Source organism: Euphorbia lathyris, chromosome 2 (assembly GCF_963576675.1).
Source record: "Euphorbia lathyris chromosome 2, ddEupLath1.1, whole genome shotgun sequence".
Lineage (NCBI taxonomy): Eukaryota > Viridiplantae > Streptophyta > Magnoliopsida > Malpighiales > Euphorbiaceae > Euphorbia > Euphorbia lathyris.
The window spans coordinates 124,899,219-124,915,440 of NC_088911.1; the positions used below are offsets into that span (position 1 = coordinate 124,899,219).

General features: G+C 33.2%; 1 protein-coding gene across 1 annotated transcript; it reads left to right on the forward strand.

Moving 5' to 3' along the window:
- Positions 1 to 12,136: 12,136 nt before the first annotated feature.
- Positions 12,137 to 15,559, forward strand: LOC136217439 (endo-1,3;1,4-beta-D-glucanase-like). The gene is made up of 7 exons (XM_066004034.1): positions 12,137 to 12,284; positions 12,520 to 12,541; positions 12,896 to 13,022; positions 13,233 to 13,323; positions 15,062 to 15,151; positions 15,216 to 15,316; positions 15,407 to 15,559. The coding sequence occupies exons 1-7, from the start codon at positions 12,137 to 12,139 to the stop codon at positions 15,557 to 15,559; spliced, it is 732 nt and encodes a 243-aa protein (XP_065860106.1).
- Positions 15,560 to 16,222: the final 663 nt, after the last annotated feature.

Genomic DNA, 16,222 nt, shown 5'->3' on the forward strand with positions numbered 1-16,222 from the left:
TAGGGATTTGTCAGTTTTGAGTTCCCATATCCTTCAATTTCATCTGGATTGCAGTCGATTTCTTCAAATTTTCTTCGATTTCACACTTTGCTGGAGTCGAGTTCATCAAGGTGTCTTCGATTTCATTCGTCCAAATCTTAAAAAACGATTTCATCAGGAGTTGATTTCCTCATTTTGTATATGACTAATTGGTGAACTGAAGTTCAAAGAAAAGGAATGAAGGTATGTTTGTTATCTTTGTTACATATTTTACATTCTTAAATGTATGTTTGGAAACTAGTTTAGGTTCTTTCGTTATTTTGAGAATTTTTGGGGTTAAAATGTAACATTGGGTATGAAACAGATGTTATTCACATGGGATGCTTTTGTATCTGTACCTTCTCTTCTTTTAATGTAAAATATAATTCTTTTGCACAGGTTTAAATGGGAATTACAACCATAGACGTGTGGTTCCATGTTGGGGGTAAAATTGTTGACAATGACAGCTCTTGTCCAACATATGTTGGGGGTACTGTTGGGAGATTTTTTTATTGATATAGACAAGATAGCTTATTTTGAACTAGCTGGTTTAGCATATGATTTAGGTTGTGCTTGCGTTGAGGGAATCTATGTAAAAGGGTCCAATTCATTTGAGCCTTTGAGGACAGATTTAGATGTTTTCAAATATTTTGATAAAATTAAGTATGGAGAGAAAGTGCATTTATATGTGGTCCCTTTTGATAATTTATTATTGGAAGGTGGTAATAATGTAAATTTGGATAGAGATAGTGTTAGAGAGGATATATGGGAGGGTGTGGTTGAGGTTGAAAGGCAGAGAGTCATTGAAAGGGAAGAAGTTGAGGTTGGAAGGGAAAGTGAGGTTGAAATTCCTTCTAATATTGGTAAGGCTTGTGGACTTGACGACAATATTAGAGTGACTGATTTCAACTGTGAGATTCATATTGAAGATGAAGGGGGTGTAGAAATAGATTCAAGGGATGATGATGCTCAAGACGGAGATCTAGTAGTTGAAGCCGAAGACTTGGGTGGTGAAAGTGGAGAAAGTGATGAGAGTATTGATAGTGAAGACCATATTGGTAGTGATGATGATGAAAATCAAAAGATTGACAATGAACTGAGTGATGTTGATCAAGAGTTGGTCGCGGCAAGAGAAACATTAAATAGCTATAGAAGGAGCAGATCTAAGAGTAATCGAGCAAAAAATACAATTAATATTCCATTAGGAGAGGCTGGTATTGATCTGGGATTCGAAGATATTTATGGAGGTGGACGAAGGAATTATCAAGGCAAACTTGGTGGCGATGAGGACTACATAGGTAGTTTGGATGCTGAAAGCTTTGAGAGTGAAATACAAGGCGATGGAGATAATGAAGAGAACCTACCTAAAAGAAGACAAAGATATAGAGTCCATTATGATCCAGCAAGCCAATAAGTTGTTTGGCAGCTAGGCATGGTGTTCGAAAATGTGAAGCAATTTCGCGAGGCAGTGACACAATATTCATTGCAAAGAGGTGTTACAGTGGAATTGAGACCAAACGAACCAAAAAGGGTGAGGGTTAAGTGCAATAAAGAAGGGTGCCCTTGGCTTCTATTTGCTAGTGTTGATGGGAAGTCAGGCAATTTTATTATCAAGAACTATGTTCCAGTTCATAAGTGTTCAAAGTTGACCAAGAATAGGCTCTGTAATTCCAATTTTATTGCGAAGATGTACAAGAATGCTATTCGTAGGCAGCCTCGTATTAGACTTTGGCAATTACAGGTAACTAATATTTATTTTTTTGTGTTTAATTCATTTATATCTTGGTCTGTTTAAAGTAATTTGTTTGGTTTTTTTGTTATTATAGGAAGATATAAAGAACGATTGGAAGGTGTATACCAGTAAATCTGTTTCCAGAAGAGCAAAGATAAAAGTAATGAGAGAATTCATGGGAGACTACGCCTTGGAGTTTAGGAGGCTTTATGATTACAGAGATCAGATTTTAGCCAATAATCCTGGGAGCACATGTATTGTTAAAGTTAATAAAGAAGATCAACCAGGGAAGTTGTTATTCAGTGGGTTCTATATGTGTTTGAATGCCGTGAAGAAAGGATTCCTAGAAGGATGTAGGAAGTGCATAGGATTAGATGGCTGCTTCTTAAAAGGAGTGTGCAAAGGTCAACTTTTGGTGGCAGTAGCAAAGGATGGGAATCATCAGATGTTTCCTATTGCATGGGCAATGGTGAATTACGAAACTAAAGTAAGTTGGAGTTGGTTCATTTCACTATTGAAACTCGATTTGGATATGAAATATGGGGATCATTACACTATCATTACTGATATGCAGAAGGTCGGTTCTTTTGATATTTTGGTTTTGGTCATTTTGGTTGTTAAGAGTTTTCCAATTTTTTCATTATCAGCTATGTTGTATTCCAATTTGCTGCATCATTTTGTTTTCTCTATGTGTTCTGGTTATCAAATATTTGGAATGTGGGTAAATTGATGGTTTGCAGAATTTCTAATATAATTGCGTAATTACTATTATTAGTTTGCACTATCAACAACTTGTCAATAACGCTGCTGCTTGTCCTTTAAGAAATCGGATAAATTTGATGCTTGTTTGTGTTGTATTTGCTGCAATTTGTGTTCAGGTTGTGGTTTATTTTGCTTTATGGATAGCTGGTTCAGAAGTGGAATCCTTTAGCTGATACGCTAGTCAACTTTTTTGGGTTGATTTTGTTAAGATTCTGCATCTTAACTTGTCAAAACTGTGTTGTTTTTCATATGTAATTCATCATGTGAAGTGAATTGTTTTAACTTATTTGAGTACTTGAGTGGCAGTTCTATGTATGTCCTTGATTTCACATATCAGCTTATTGTTTCCTGTTTACATCATATTTAATTATTTGTAGTAGCACTATATACTTTCAAATGACTTAATTACACTTTTTACTTATGAATTCGCCAATGATTATTACATGTATATATTCTAAGCATTACTTTGGGTTCGTACCTGTTTCTATATTCTATTTTTGTAGGGGTTAATTCCTGCAATCGAGGAGATTTTGCCAAACGCAGAGCACAGAATGTGTGCAAGGCATATTTTGGCAAATTGGCAAAAAAAAATGGAGAGGGGTAGAAATGAGGAAGAAATTTTGGAAATGTGCAAGGTCAACATTTGAGGCAGAATTGAAAGACAGACTTCAAGACTTGAGTTTATTGGGCATAAACATAGTTGAGGACCTTCTTTACTACAACAAAGAAACATGGTGCAGGGCATATTTCAGGGACACCTCAAAGTGTGATGTTGTCGATAACAACATGTCAGAAACATTCAACGCCTGGATTCTCGCAGCCAGACACAAATCAGTGATAACATTAATGGAGGAGATTAGAATCAAAATGATGAATATGATGACTGATATGAGAGAATTCTCAACAACTTGGATTTCAGAATGGTCTCCAATTGCAATGAAGAAATTGCAGGAACATCAACAACTATCAATGGAATGTAGGATTACATGGAATGGGGATGCAGGATTTGAGGTTGAAGAGAGGGAATACAAGCATATTGTTGACTTAAAAAAGCTCACGTGTTCTTGCAGAGCTTGGGGCATAAGTGGAATTCCATGTCCCCATGCAATTTGCTCAATGCACAAGCTTAATATGGAGCCAACTTCATACATGTCATCTTGGTATTATAAAGATACATATCTAAAAGCTTATCATTACTTTATTCAACCAGTGACGAACATGAAGATGTGGCCGGAAACATCAAATTATCCTATTGAACCACCACAGATAAAGAGAATGCCAGGTAGACCAAAGCGAAATAGAAGGAGAGAAGTGAATGAATCCAAAACATATGGAAACAAAATCAAGGAAAGGTGTTGCAATGACTTGTTCTATATGCAAACAAGAAGGGCATAACAAAAAAAGTTGTAATAACAATTCACAGGTAACTCTTTTTTATCAATTGCTTCATAAAATTAGTAGTTCCTTAATGTGATTCTTATAAGTATATTTTGTTTTCGTATTATTAAGGGAGCTGAAACACGACAGAGCATGGCTGGAGGTAGTACTGTTGGCAATAGTGGAAATGGAAACAATGTTGTCGGACAAGACCTTCATCCCAATGTTCATACATCATTTCAAGTACTAAATTCTCACTGTAAAATATTTTTAAATCTGTTTTTTTAAATCAAAATAGAGTTCAATTTCATGCTTAAACTAGGTCCCTTGTGGTGAATCAAATGTGAAAGGAAGCACCAGCTCTATAAGGGGCAGAGGAAGGGGAAGAAAAGCCACAATCATGAGAGGTGGGAGAGGTATGAGTAGAGGTCGTGCACAAACACCATCTACTTCACATCAACTATATGGGCAAAAAAGAAATAATATAGAAGGTCATGGAATTTTTGTAGCTGAATCGGGTTTTACATGCCTAAATGTAAGCTATTTATTAAAAAAAATTTACCTTTTGCTTATGAAATTAGACAAGTATTAAGCCTAATCAATTTCAATTCTATGAATCAGATTGGTAGACAAGGACATAAAGTGATATCAACTGGAGCTAGGGATATAAAAAGTTCAAGCGATGTTACTGGAGATATTGGTTTTAAGCCTCATGGATTGAAATGGAAAGAAAAAGATGCAATCACCGGTCGACAATTACAACAAAATAAGGATCAGCAAAAGAGAAGTTATGCAAATAGATCAAGAGCCATCAGAATTCAAGAAAGCCTCATTCAGCCGAAATCATCTACTTCATTTGTGCAAGCAAGTCAAATTTCAGCTACAGTCTCTAAAGAATGGATTGTGGATTAATGAGATATATATTATATTTTGGATTATTTTAGTTACAATGGTTTTTGACTAGTGGAGATATATACTATATTTTAGATGGTTTTGCTCATATTTTGTACTGGGTGGTTGCTGATTAATGAGATAGATACTATATTTTGTGATGTTGTTCCTTATATTTTTGTTTTGCTAATGATATAATTATATCTGTAGTAAGTGATTGCTGATTAATGAGATACAGATTTGTTAGTGTTATATTGAGAATAGAAGTTTTATTAATGTTTCAATCATTGTATTGCAGTTTTTTTGGTTGCAAATCTGCAATTTTTTGTAGTTGTTATTGCTGAATAATGGAAATTATACAAAATTGGGCATTATAGCTTCTGCTAATTAGTTGAAATTATTTGTTGCCTTTGGTCATACATGTTTTACAAGATTGAGAAGAAATTAGTTGAAATTCTTGGATTATCAGTATGTTATGTAGCTTTAAGGACCTAAAAATATTATTGCAGAGGGTAATTGTTTTAAACTCTCCAGGTTCATATGTTTTGAATTTTGGTCTCACTAACTAGCTTGAAAGTCCTTGAAAGTTTCATTGTGCAGCACATTTCAGCCAAACGACAGTAATTAAACCAGCTTGATGAAACAGACAGATTTCAATGTGCATCCCATTTTCTCCTTGTTGTGACACTAATTATTCTTATACCGGATATGATATCTATGACTAGCATTTTGTGAACTATACTGGTGTTTTTGGGCTATCGAAACTTCAGTGAATTATGTTCCTCGTGGGGTATGCACATTGGTTCTATGAGGACAACTCAGTCGAAAAAATCATTCCTTGAAGTCATTCAATCTGAAAGAGTTCACTTCCTTAACGTAACCTCATCTTTACCTTCTGATTTTTTTAATGCATCCTGTAATTATGGGATATAATTATTAATGATTTTCTTTGAATTTGTGAATGAATGTGTTTTGTTACTTTCATAACGTTTGTTCTTATTTAGTTAGCTGAGATAATAAAACATGTCTTTTTATCTTTATTAGGTTAAATTATTTCTGCTTTAACGTTGTAAACACTATAGTATTTTCAAGAAGTATTCTCAAGAAATAATTTGGAGCTGCTGGATCACGACTACACGGGGACTTGTATCCCTCTTTTAATTGCCAATTAATTTTGGCCTGAGTTTCCTTTCCTGTGTTTTCTGTTCTGCTGGTGTTTTTTCTTTTCCTTAGCTTTGCTGCTACTTTTTTCTATTTTGTTCTGCTTGTTTCTGTCCTAACTTCTAAGCTTACTAAAAAAAATTTAGAAAGTTAATGGCTTGGGAAGCCCTGAGATTGTTCATGAATTTTTACTTTTTTCTTTTGGATATTTTTAGCTTTGCTGATACTTTTTTCTTAGAAATTCACCACATCAAAATGGCTACAAAGTTTATGAATCGATATCCAAAAGTATGTATCAGTAGTGTTCATATGGACCCTAATGATCACGGTAAATTTGGTCATTCACCATTAGATCTAGGTTGATTAAAATCTTAAGGTGGAGATTGAAAGCATCCTAAGACTTAGATTTAATCAGCCTAGATCTAGCGGTGAATGACCAAATTCACATGGTCATCATGGTCAATGTGAAAAATATTGTGTATGTTTATAGTGTTGTAATTTTCGTTGAGGAAAACTTTCAATTTTTGCAAAAAGTATGCGAGTGAATTAGTAGCAAATATGCGCTTGAGACGAGCCCTAATATAGCAGTTTTGCAACTAAGGATAAATGTACACCGTCGTTATCAAGTAATAAATCTGGTTAAGTCCAGGTATCGAATCCACGGGATTTATACCCACACGTATCAAATTATTCGGTTTTATACGTTATCTAGGCGGTGAATATTTTTAGATTGGTGTGGTAACAATTATAAACCACTCATAAACTATAGGTGAGACAATCTCCATGTATTTCAAGCCCTTATAGAATGATATGGGTGGTGGTAAATCACAACATATGGAAAGCAATATTTCAGAATATATACGAGTAATAATCTACTTTTGCAAAGACGATTATTTATAAACCGAACAACTCCGTGAGGTTCTTAGATCGTGGTTCCTTCTTCAGACGATTCTAATTATTAGGTTCAGAAAATAGGGCCCGTAAGTTCCGTGGCTTGTCAATTCCTACGGTTTCTGGTTTGTCAATCCCGGTAAGGCAACACCTATGTGAATCCTAGTGGATTTCGGAGTTCATAAGCGACCTACATAATAATCAATTATGAGTATCAAAGCAAGAAATAAATATCAACACGTAAAGTGAAATTGAAAGCTGTAATCATATATTATTACTATGAAAAGTGTAAATACAGAATACAACTGAATCTAGCACATATGAAGAGTACAAACTAGTTAACAAGATAAAAAAAGGGGAGAAAATCAGCCTTTAGAACTAGCTAACCGGACTCAAAATCGTTGCTTCAGATTCGGAAGTGTGACTCTCGAGCTTGGTGAACAAGGATGGAACATAACTTCGTCGGGGGAACGGGAGAATTACAACAAGCTCTTAAGGTGTAAGGAACTTTATTACATGGAAATTGAATATCTAATTGAGTGCCAAACACTCATATTTATACAAAAATCAAGCTCGGGGCATAATTATAATTACATTTATCTTTGATCGTTTCACACAAGAAAACACATAAATTAGTGTGACACGACGCGTTGACCAAGTGACACGCCGCGTTGACTTTGTTGACCCGAGTGATGCTCATAAAGTATATAGCATTTAATAGGGCAAGTGTATCTTATCGCAATAAGTAATATTGTGCTAAGCACGAGATCGAACCACAAAGACTATATGTTATAATTAGGGAATCTACCTAGAGTGATCTAATTGTTTAGAGGGTTGAAAGATAGTTTGGGTTTTATTTAGTTAACTAATTAAATGAATTAAAACAATAACATAACTAAATAAAGTGAACAATTGACAGGGTAGAAGGTGAATTAATGGATGGCACAATCTAGGCTGAGGAATCCTTTGATTAAATCCTATGTATGGGTTTAGGGAGTTCAGAATTATGTTTTACAAGTGATTTGACGGTAATTGCCCTAAGTGAAAGACTAATGTGATCGGTATTGTCCTTCCTATTCACATGCATTCGGGTGACGGCTTGATTAGGCATATACCTCAGGTCATGCAAATCATTAGGTTCATTGGCAACTAAGGCTAAAGTCGTAGCCCAGCCACGAAGCCGCACTCCTAGTGGTCTCTAGCAAGGTCAGGTTTACACAGATTCCGCATAGACAATTTCATGGTCAGGTTCTCATCTATCCATAATCCTATTTAATGTCAGGGTCACAGGCATTAAGCACATTATATACATAAACAGGCTAGTTGACCATTATCAATGCGCATTCTAGCATATATCATGTTCCTAACATCATCTAGGCATTAAGCATGCATAAACTGATCAATCAAAGGCCCTAAATCCCTAATCACACATACTCATACAATCAATTTCATCCCCATCCCAAATTGGATGGGGATCAGTTCATAGACAAACCAATCATAACAAAAGGACAATAGGAACAATGGAAAAGGCTTCAATTAAATATAATCGCAAAAGATAAAAGGGAAAGAGAGAAATCTAAAACCCGTTTTGCCGATTCCAATTACAGAAATAGAAGATGAGGAACTTCTCCCATCAATTGTTCTTGAAAGAAATAAAAACTGAAAGTAAACCTAATCTAGAAAGCAAGGAAATAAAAAAAAAGCTAAAATTCTACATTACGATGGCTCCTTATTGAATCCGTCCCGAAGAACTGAGAAGAGCTCCCTATTTATAGAGATAGGGCGAAACCCTAGTGTCTTCGGGGGTACAATGGACATTTCATACAATAAAAAGAGGCTTACATGGCTTAATTTCGAGATTCCAGCAAGGGAAAGGCGTTTTTGCGCCTTTCCCCGCCTCGTCTCATTGAGACAGGCAGTGTCTCGTCGAGACGAGGACCTGTCTCATCGAGACACTTATGTGTCTCATCGAGACAGATGCCAAAATGGGACAGAACTCTGGTTTTTGTCCGTTTTGATCCATGGGCTTCCGAAATATGCTCTAACAGTCCCTAACGAGTCCCAAAAGTGTTTCGATGGTCCCTGAATATTCCAGAATTGCTCCATAAGGCTTGGGTCTGGTTCGGAAATGCTCAAATAGTCCTAAAAATCCCTGAAAATGCCGAAAATGCTATAAATAATGGAAAATGCTGAATTTAACTAAAAACTATCAAATTAATACATAAACTTAACTAAAAGCTAATTAAAATAATCTAAATTAATCCTAAAAACACTATATAAATGGGAGCTATCACCGAGCAAAAAAAAACTTTTTCGTTTGACACGGCGTGTCAATTGCCTGTTGACTAGGAAACATGCCCGAAAAGTCTTCGTTTGACTGCCATTCTTGTCCCCCTTACTCCCACACGTCTTGTTGACTTCCGACACGCCGTGTGGGACTCTAGAAAGGTATTTTCTTCCTTTCACATGGCGTGTGATTTGTCGCTTCTGTGCTTTTCGTCTGTCTCTTGCATCTTACGTGCGTTCTTTGAGCCTGTAAAATACAACCATTGAACTCGAAATTACTTGATTTATTTATTTACTTTATTTATAATGAAACGAGATTCAAAATGACTAAAATTAACTGAAAGTGCATATTTTATTACTTCTCGTTGATTTATTAAAATGTGCATAAAACTAAACATTAAACTTAATTATTTAGCTCAAAACTAAACCATAAATCATCCCAAAAGATCGGGATAATACGTCCCTATCATGACCCTTTACTTGTAAACCTTGCCATAACACATCCTTACCAATCCTACTTACTTCTACAGATGAATCAAACCTATCAAATACACCTATAACTTCATTTATTATATATTAGATTATATTTTTTTATATATATAAAAAGGAGGAAGTGACACCAGCGGAACTTAGACCCCTTTCAATGACAATTATATTCTTAAACACTCAGACACTCATTGATTTTAATATAAATTATGTTTACACTATATATATATATATATAATTAAAAAAAATTGGACCCCCTAACAGCCATGAGCCCTAGGTCAGGATACTCCTAACCTAGGCACAGAGCTGCCCTGAGCAAAGATGATGAAGACCTAGTCTCAGTACCTACTAAGAACTTCTAAGCCACTGAGCTTCTTTCCACTGAAACGTCGGAAAGTAAAATTGATTCTGAAATTATATTTTTATTGACGAAATTGCTCATGCAGAGATAATATGTACAATTTATTTTAACATAATTTGAATTTTAAGTGAAGTAGATGGCTCAAAATTAACATTTTACTCAATGTTTTTTTTATGGTTTGTTTGATTTCTTGGTTCCATATTCGTAAAAATACCTTTTAAGTGGATCTTCCACTAATTAAAGTTTTTTTTTTGCGCATATTAAATTCGAACTCAAAATCTAACTTAAGTGAGTTGAGACTTTTAACCACTCAAACTAATCTTAAAATATATTTTATTTAATATTTTCAAATCAAATTAATGAAACAGCTAGTTCTCTGTAAGAGAATTCAATATCAGCAAGTTTTTTAAAAACCTTAAAAAATCAAAATAAAAAATATAGGATATGTTAGAAATACATTTAAATGTCAATAAACTTATGTATTTAGCTAGTAGTCTTTGTCGATAATGTAATGTAATTAAAGTACATTATCATTTATTTTTTTTTGACAATGTAATGTAATTAAAGTACATTATCAATTAAAGACTTTAGTGTCATCATTTGCAGTTTTCATTATTACAAAATTTGGCGGTCCTTGCCCAATACTCTCCTTTTTTTATTTGGAAAACACAAATTCTCAATCATGCATGCAATTCGCCCACATTTAAAATAAGAAAAATAAATAAATAAATGAACGCTATACATCAAGAGCTCCCTCAAATTTATTATAAAAAATTTGATTGGTTTTTTAAATATGTTGTCCCGTTGCTTTTCTCAACTTGTTTAAAATAACATATTGATCATATGAATTTATTTAAAATAATCTATTGATTTCTAAATTTATTTACAGTAATTCATTCGTTCCCTAAATTTATTTAAAGTGGTATATATTTTGATAACTTGTTAACTGATCTTGATAACACGCCGGCCCTCTCCTCTCCATCTCTCGAGCTTAGTTCCTTCCTAACCCAATATCCAGCCCTCTCCTTTCCCGTGGAAGTGGGCACAGATAGACTAAACTACATAAATTCTTGTGTTGTTTATTTTATTTTTGATTTCTATTAATTCATGAGTCGGCACGGTACAAATTTTTACTGGACAAACATTTAAAATAAAATTTTAGTGATTCCTTTTTCATCTTATTTGTAACCAATATAAACATTTTCAAAAATAAAAAATAAAAAAAATAATTAAAATTTTCATTAAACTGTGAATAACAATAAATGTAAACAATTTCTTCAAAAAAAATGTAAACAATTTGTAACCATGCTGATATTATCCTCTCTCATCTTTGTCCTTACCTTACCTCGATGTTATCCACTCCAGACTAGATCAATTACTAGCCCACAACTTTTGGTTCGTCCTTAACCCAACACATAGTATGTAGAAAGTTGACTTAGATACCAATTATAACAGTCTGGCTGGACCAGTACTATTTAGATATTCTCCACTTTAGCCCAAATCCAAGTTTGGGGCTTCACGACATTAAAATGCATTTATATATATTAAAAACATTTTATGGCCCATTTGGTTTACTTGTACTTTTGTAAAAAACTATTTTTCACGTATGAAAAGACAAACAATAAGGAGGTGTTTGGTTGCTCATTTTCATTCTCTTTTTTGCCGTTTATGACTGAAGAGTAGCTTTAAAAAAAAACAGAGAATCCATATTTTTAGAAAAACAGATTTTTCAAATAGCAAACAGCAAATCGTAACTATAAACAACAAACAATAGTTAAACTAGATAAACTTTTAGTCTCTCTTTTATTTTTCAATTTAGAATTCAAATCATTTTCTTTTTCTTATCATTATCTCTTAATCACATTTATCCCGACATCATCCACTTTGGAATCTGTACAACATGATTATAGTAAGTGCAATAAAGGTAGAATTCCTTACAAAATTATAATATATAAATAATTTAATGTTCTGTTGTTAGTCAGGAGCTAAAAAGCTAGGAAATTATTTAATAATAGTAGTTTGTGGTATTAGTTCAAAAAGTAAAGACTTTTCTTCATAGTGTAAATAGATACTGAAATGACCAATTTCCAAAAGAAAAATCTTTAATCTCCTTCCCTTCTACTATTTATACTACCTTCATCTCTGAATTTTACTTCATTATCAGTGAAAAAATGGCAAGTTCTCACTGTATTCAGAACCCACCCATTCTGAATCCAAACTATGGAAAAGGTCAACTTCAACAACTTGCTGGCCTTAACACTTACATCTCTGGCCCTTCTGACTCCAACCTTGCCATTATATTAGCTTCTGATGTCTTTGGTAATAAATCACTCTAACTCAGTAGCGTTTATCTGGATTTGGTTATTTACCGTTAGATCTAGGTTTATCATAATTTTATGGTGACGATTCAAAACATTCTAAGGAATAGATTTAATAAGCCTATATCTAATTAACTGTGAATGATCAAATCCAGATGAACGATGCTGCACCCTAACCTTCTTCCTTTTCTAATTTACAACTAAACTTCTTTATTTAATTTTAATTACTTTTGCAGGCTATGAATCACCACAGCTAAGGTATGTTTCACATGTGATCGGAAAAAGTATGGCGAGGATTTCATCTTTCAATTTGATATATTAAACCTTCGATCAATTATGATCATGTATGCACATTGAGTCTCTAACTAAGAGAATGAACATAGACAAGTCACGTGCTTTTAAGCGAGTTTGATTTCTATTTCTATTTCTATTCTACTAACATGAGATTCCATGTCAGTTATTATAATTAATCAAAAGCTATGTGAATATGCGTTTCCGTTTCCGTCTCCATGCAACATGGATCAAAAGCTCAAGTTCAACGTAACAAATTGAAATAGTACGAGTTTAACGTATAATTTGCCCCAATTTGCATGTGTGTTTTTTAATGCAAAGGAAGCTAGCAGACAGAGTTGCAGCAGCTGGATACCTAGTTGTGGTTCCTGATTTCCTGTACAATGATCCTGTTAATCTGAGCAATCCTGAATTTGATGGAGATACCTGGTTGAAAAATCATGACACTGTGAGTGACTTCATTAATTAATACTAGTTACCTAGATTACTTTCCTGTCAATGAATCATGAATCCGATGGCTAGAATTGAATCCAGGTGACGTGTTACAAAAGTTTGTTTCTTTACCGTTGAATCCACCCTCATAGTCAGCTTGCTAGATTAATACTATAGTATAGAAAATTAAACTGCATGTATATAATGAATTAATTTTTGGTTTCAGGCAAAAGGTTGTGAAGATTGCAAAGGAGTGATTGGAGAACTTAAAAGCAGAGGCATCTCTGCAATAGGGGCTGCAGGTTTTTGCTGGGGTGGTAAGTTGTTCGAATACTTTATAGTTTATAGTAGGAGTGACAATTTCTTATACGGTAAGATAATTTATGAAGATAACTCAACTAGCATAATATAATTATCATTTTTTCTTACATCATTATCATTTTTTCTTATATCATATATAACTATATGAAAGATGTGTAGATAGGGGTGGAGCCAGAACCGATTGGTCGGGGGCTTGATTGTGGACAAAAAAAAAAATTTAAATGATGCGGGTCGGGCTAGATGCTACGGGTCGAGCTAGATCGGTCCGTGCTATTTTTATAAATCCTGAATAAGACCCTAGCAATTTCTAAATTAATTACAATCACTAAAAAATCTATAAGCAAACAATATATTAATAATCCCCAACATAGTAAATAAATCATAATAAAAATTAAAGTAAATAGAAATATTCAAATTATACCCTAAATTAGAAATCTTAAATTAAACTCTCACAAAATTAGTTATAATTACGAAAGAATCTTTAAGTAAACAACATATTAATAATCCCCTAAATTAATTATAATAAAAATAAAAATAAATAAATAATCCCCTAAATTAGAAATCTTACAAAAAAAAAAATCCAATTTAGTAATCACTAATTTAGAAATCATAAAACTAAACCTAAAAATAAAATAAACAATAAAAAAATACAAAACTTACTTGAATGGTTGAAGTAAGAATGAAAAGGATTTAACAATAAAATTTTAAAAGACTTTTGACCAATTTAAGAAATTTACCAATAATTGCTTTATTTTTTTTTTTCATATGTACACAGAAAAGAAAAGAGAGGAGAGAATTTAAGAATACGAAATTAAAAGATGGAAAGACAGGGGTAATTCCGCCTTTTCCATCTTTTAATTTTTTTAACCTAATGTTTAGGTTAAAAAAATTAAAAGATGGAAAAGGCGGAATTACCCCTACCATTTCCATCTTCTAAACTGGACATGAAAAGAAGAAGACAGAGTCTTCTTCTTTTTCAGCCGCCATGGCTGAGGGGCTCCATTTATGGCGGCTCCCTGGCGGAGCCAGGGTTAAAACCCCTTTCCATGGGGTTTCCGGTAGGGCCGGAGAGTCGGGAGACTCTCCCCTACCCCACTGGCTCCGCCCCTGTGTGTAGATAATATAATACAATTATAATATGATAACTTGATAGGCTATTCATGGGTTGGATTGTATCTCGTTCGTCCAGATCACATGTGGTAATTTTCATATAAAAGATATATGTAATTTAAATTCAATTCAACTCGCTGTTAATTTAAAGGGATCGAAATTTAAAAATCAAATCTCAAATTCAATCTGAATAAACATATCTAGAAAAGAATATATAATTTTTTATAATATAAATTAAAATATATTTTTAAAAGTATTTAATATATAATATAACAATTAATATTAATACAACGGTGCGAGCCAACTCGTCTTATTTTTTTATAAATTCTAAACCAATCATATAAATAAATTGGATCGGACATATCTTAATATTAATTTTTCTTATTCAAACCCGATCCATTAAACACTTAACAGGTCGGGCGACCTTACCTCTCCAGCCGACCACTAACCCGTTGCAACAATTGCAATTCTTTTTCCCACATTCTGTTTGTATTATGTCCAAATATTTTATTTTTATTTATATTGTCACATATTATCTTTATTATGTTAAAATTAGTTAGTATAATATGTTAATTAATTTTTAAAAAATAATATATTGAATTAAAATAATTGCATTGGAATCAGGAATGTTGGTGGTAAAATTAGCAAGTTGCCATGAAATACAAGCTGCAGTTATATTACATCCTGGTTGGATTACAGCAGAAGAAATCCATGGTACAAAATTAAGTTCAATTAATTTTAATTAACTGGAGTCTAAACTAATTAATTTATTAATTAGGTGTTAAGGTTCCAACTGCTATACTTGGAGCTGAGATTGATCAGGTTTCCCCACCAGAACTTATGAAGCAATTTGGGCAGATACTAGCTCAAAAATTCCAAGTAATTAATTGGAATTATGCTTAATTAAATCATCATTTATTATTATTGGGATTTTGATTTGAAAATTAATTGATTGGATTATATATGCAGTTAGAGAGCTATGTAAAAATATTCCCCGGTGTTGTTCATGGATGGACAGTGAGGTATGATGAGGAAGATGATTTGGCTGTCAAGTCTGCTGAAGAAGCTCATTCCCACATGTTGGATTGGTTCACTAAGTTTGTCAAAATTCAGGATATGTAACTTAATTATTCTACTTTATGCAATAATCCCATTTTAATACTTGTTTATATGGATGCAATTAAATTGGTATTTCAAAAGAGTGGACAAAATCTAAATTACTATCAAAATCTTATAATCAATTATAATTTATAAGTAATACATCAATCAATCAAATAAAAGTTATCCAAATTATAAACTACGAGGTCCCAGCCTACCTTTGGAGAATATTTTTCCCAATAAAAAAATAAATGGAAACTCCTTATTCGATTAGGATCAACTTCCATTGTGAACAGATAATTTCCGCCCAATTTGTAACCCTACCAATAAGAGCGCATAGAGGACTTCAATTGACCAGTCATATTTGTCTATTTTACACTTTAGTGGAAGATAGTTGTGAGTTTTATATACTGAAGTGTGAAATAAGATAATTGTTGTATAATACATATAATTTATCCGCCTCAATTCCTAAGAATAAAATTCCTCCTTATATTGAATAATTTTTAGTTGCTGATTCATCTGTATAAAACAGAACAAGAGAAAATTTCTTTTCAAGAATTTTTGAAGCTTCAAGTTTCTTCAAAGGTTGAAAGGGGTTCAATAGAATCAGCCCAAAAGTGCTTATTGCAACAGTATCATTGTTTGATCCTCTTAACGAATTGGTCAAAACCAAATTCTTTAGTATTT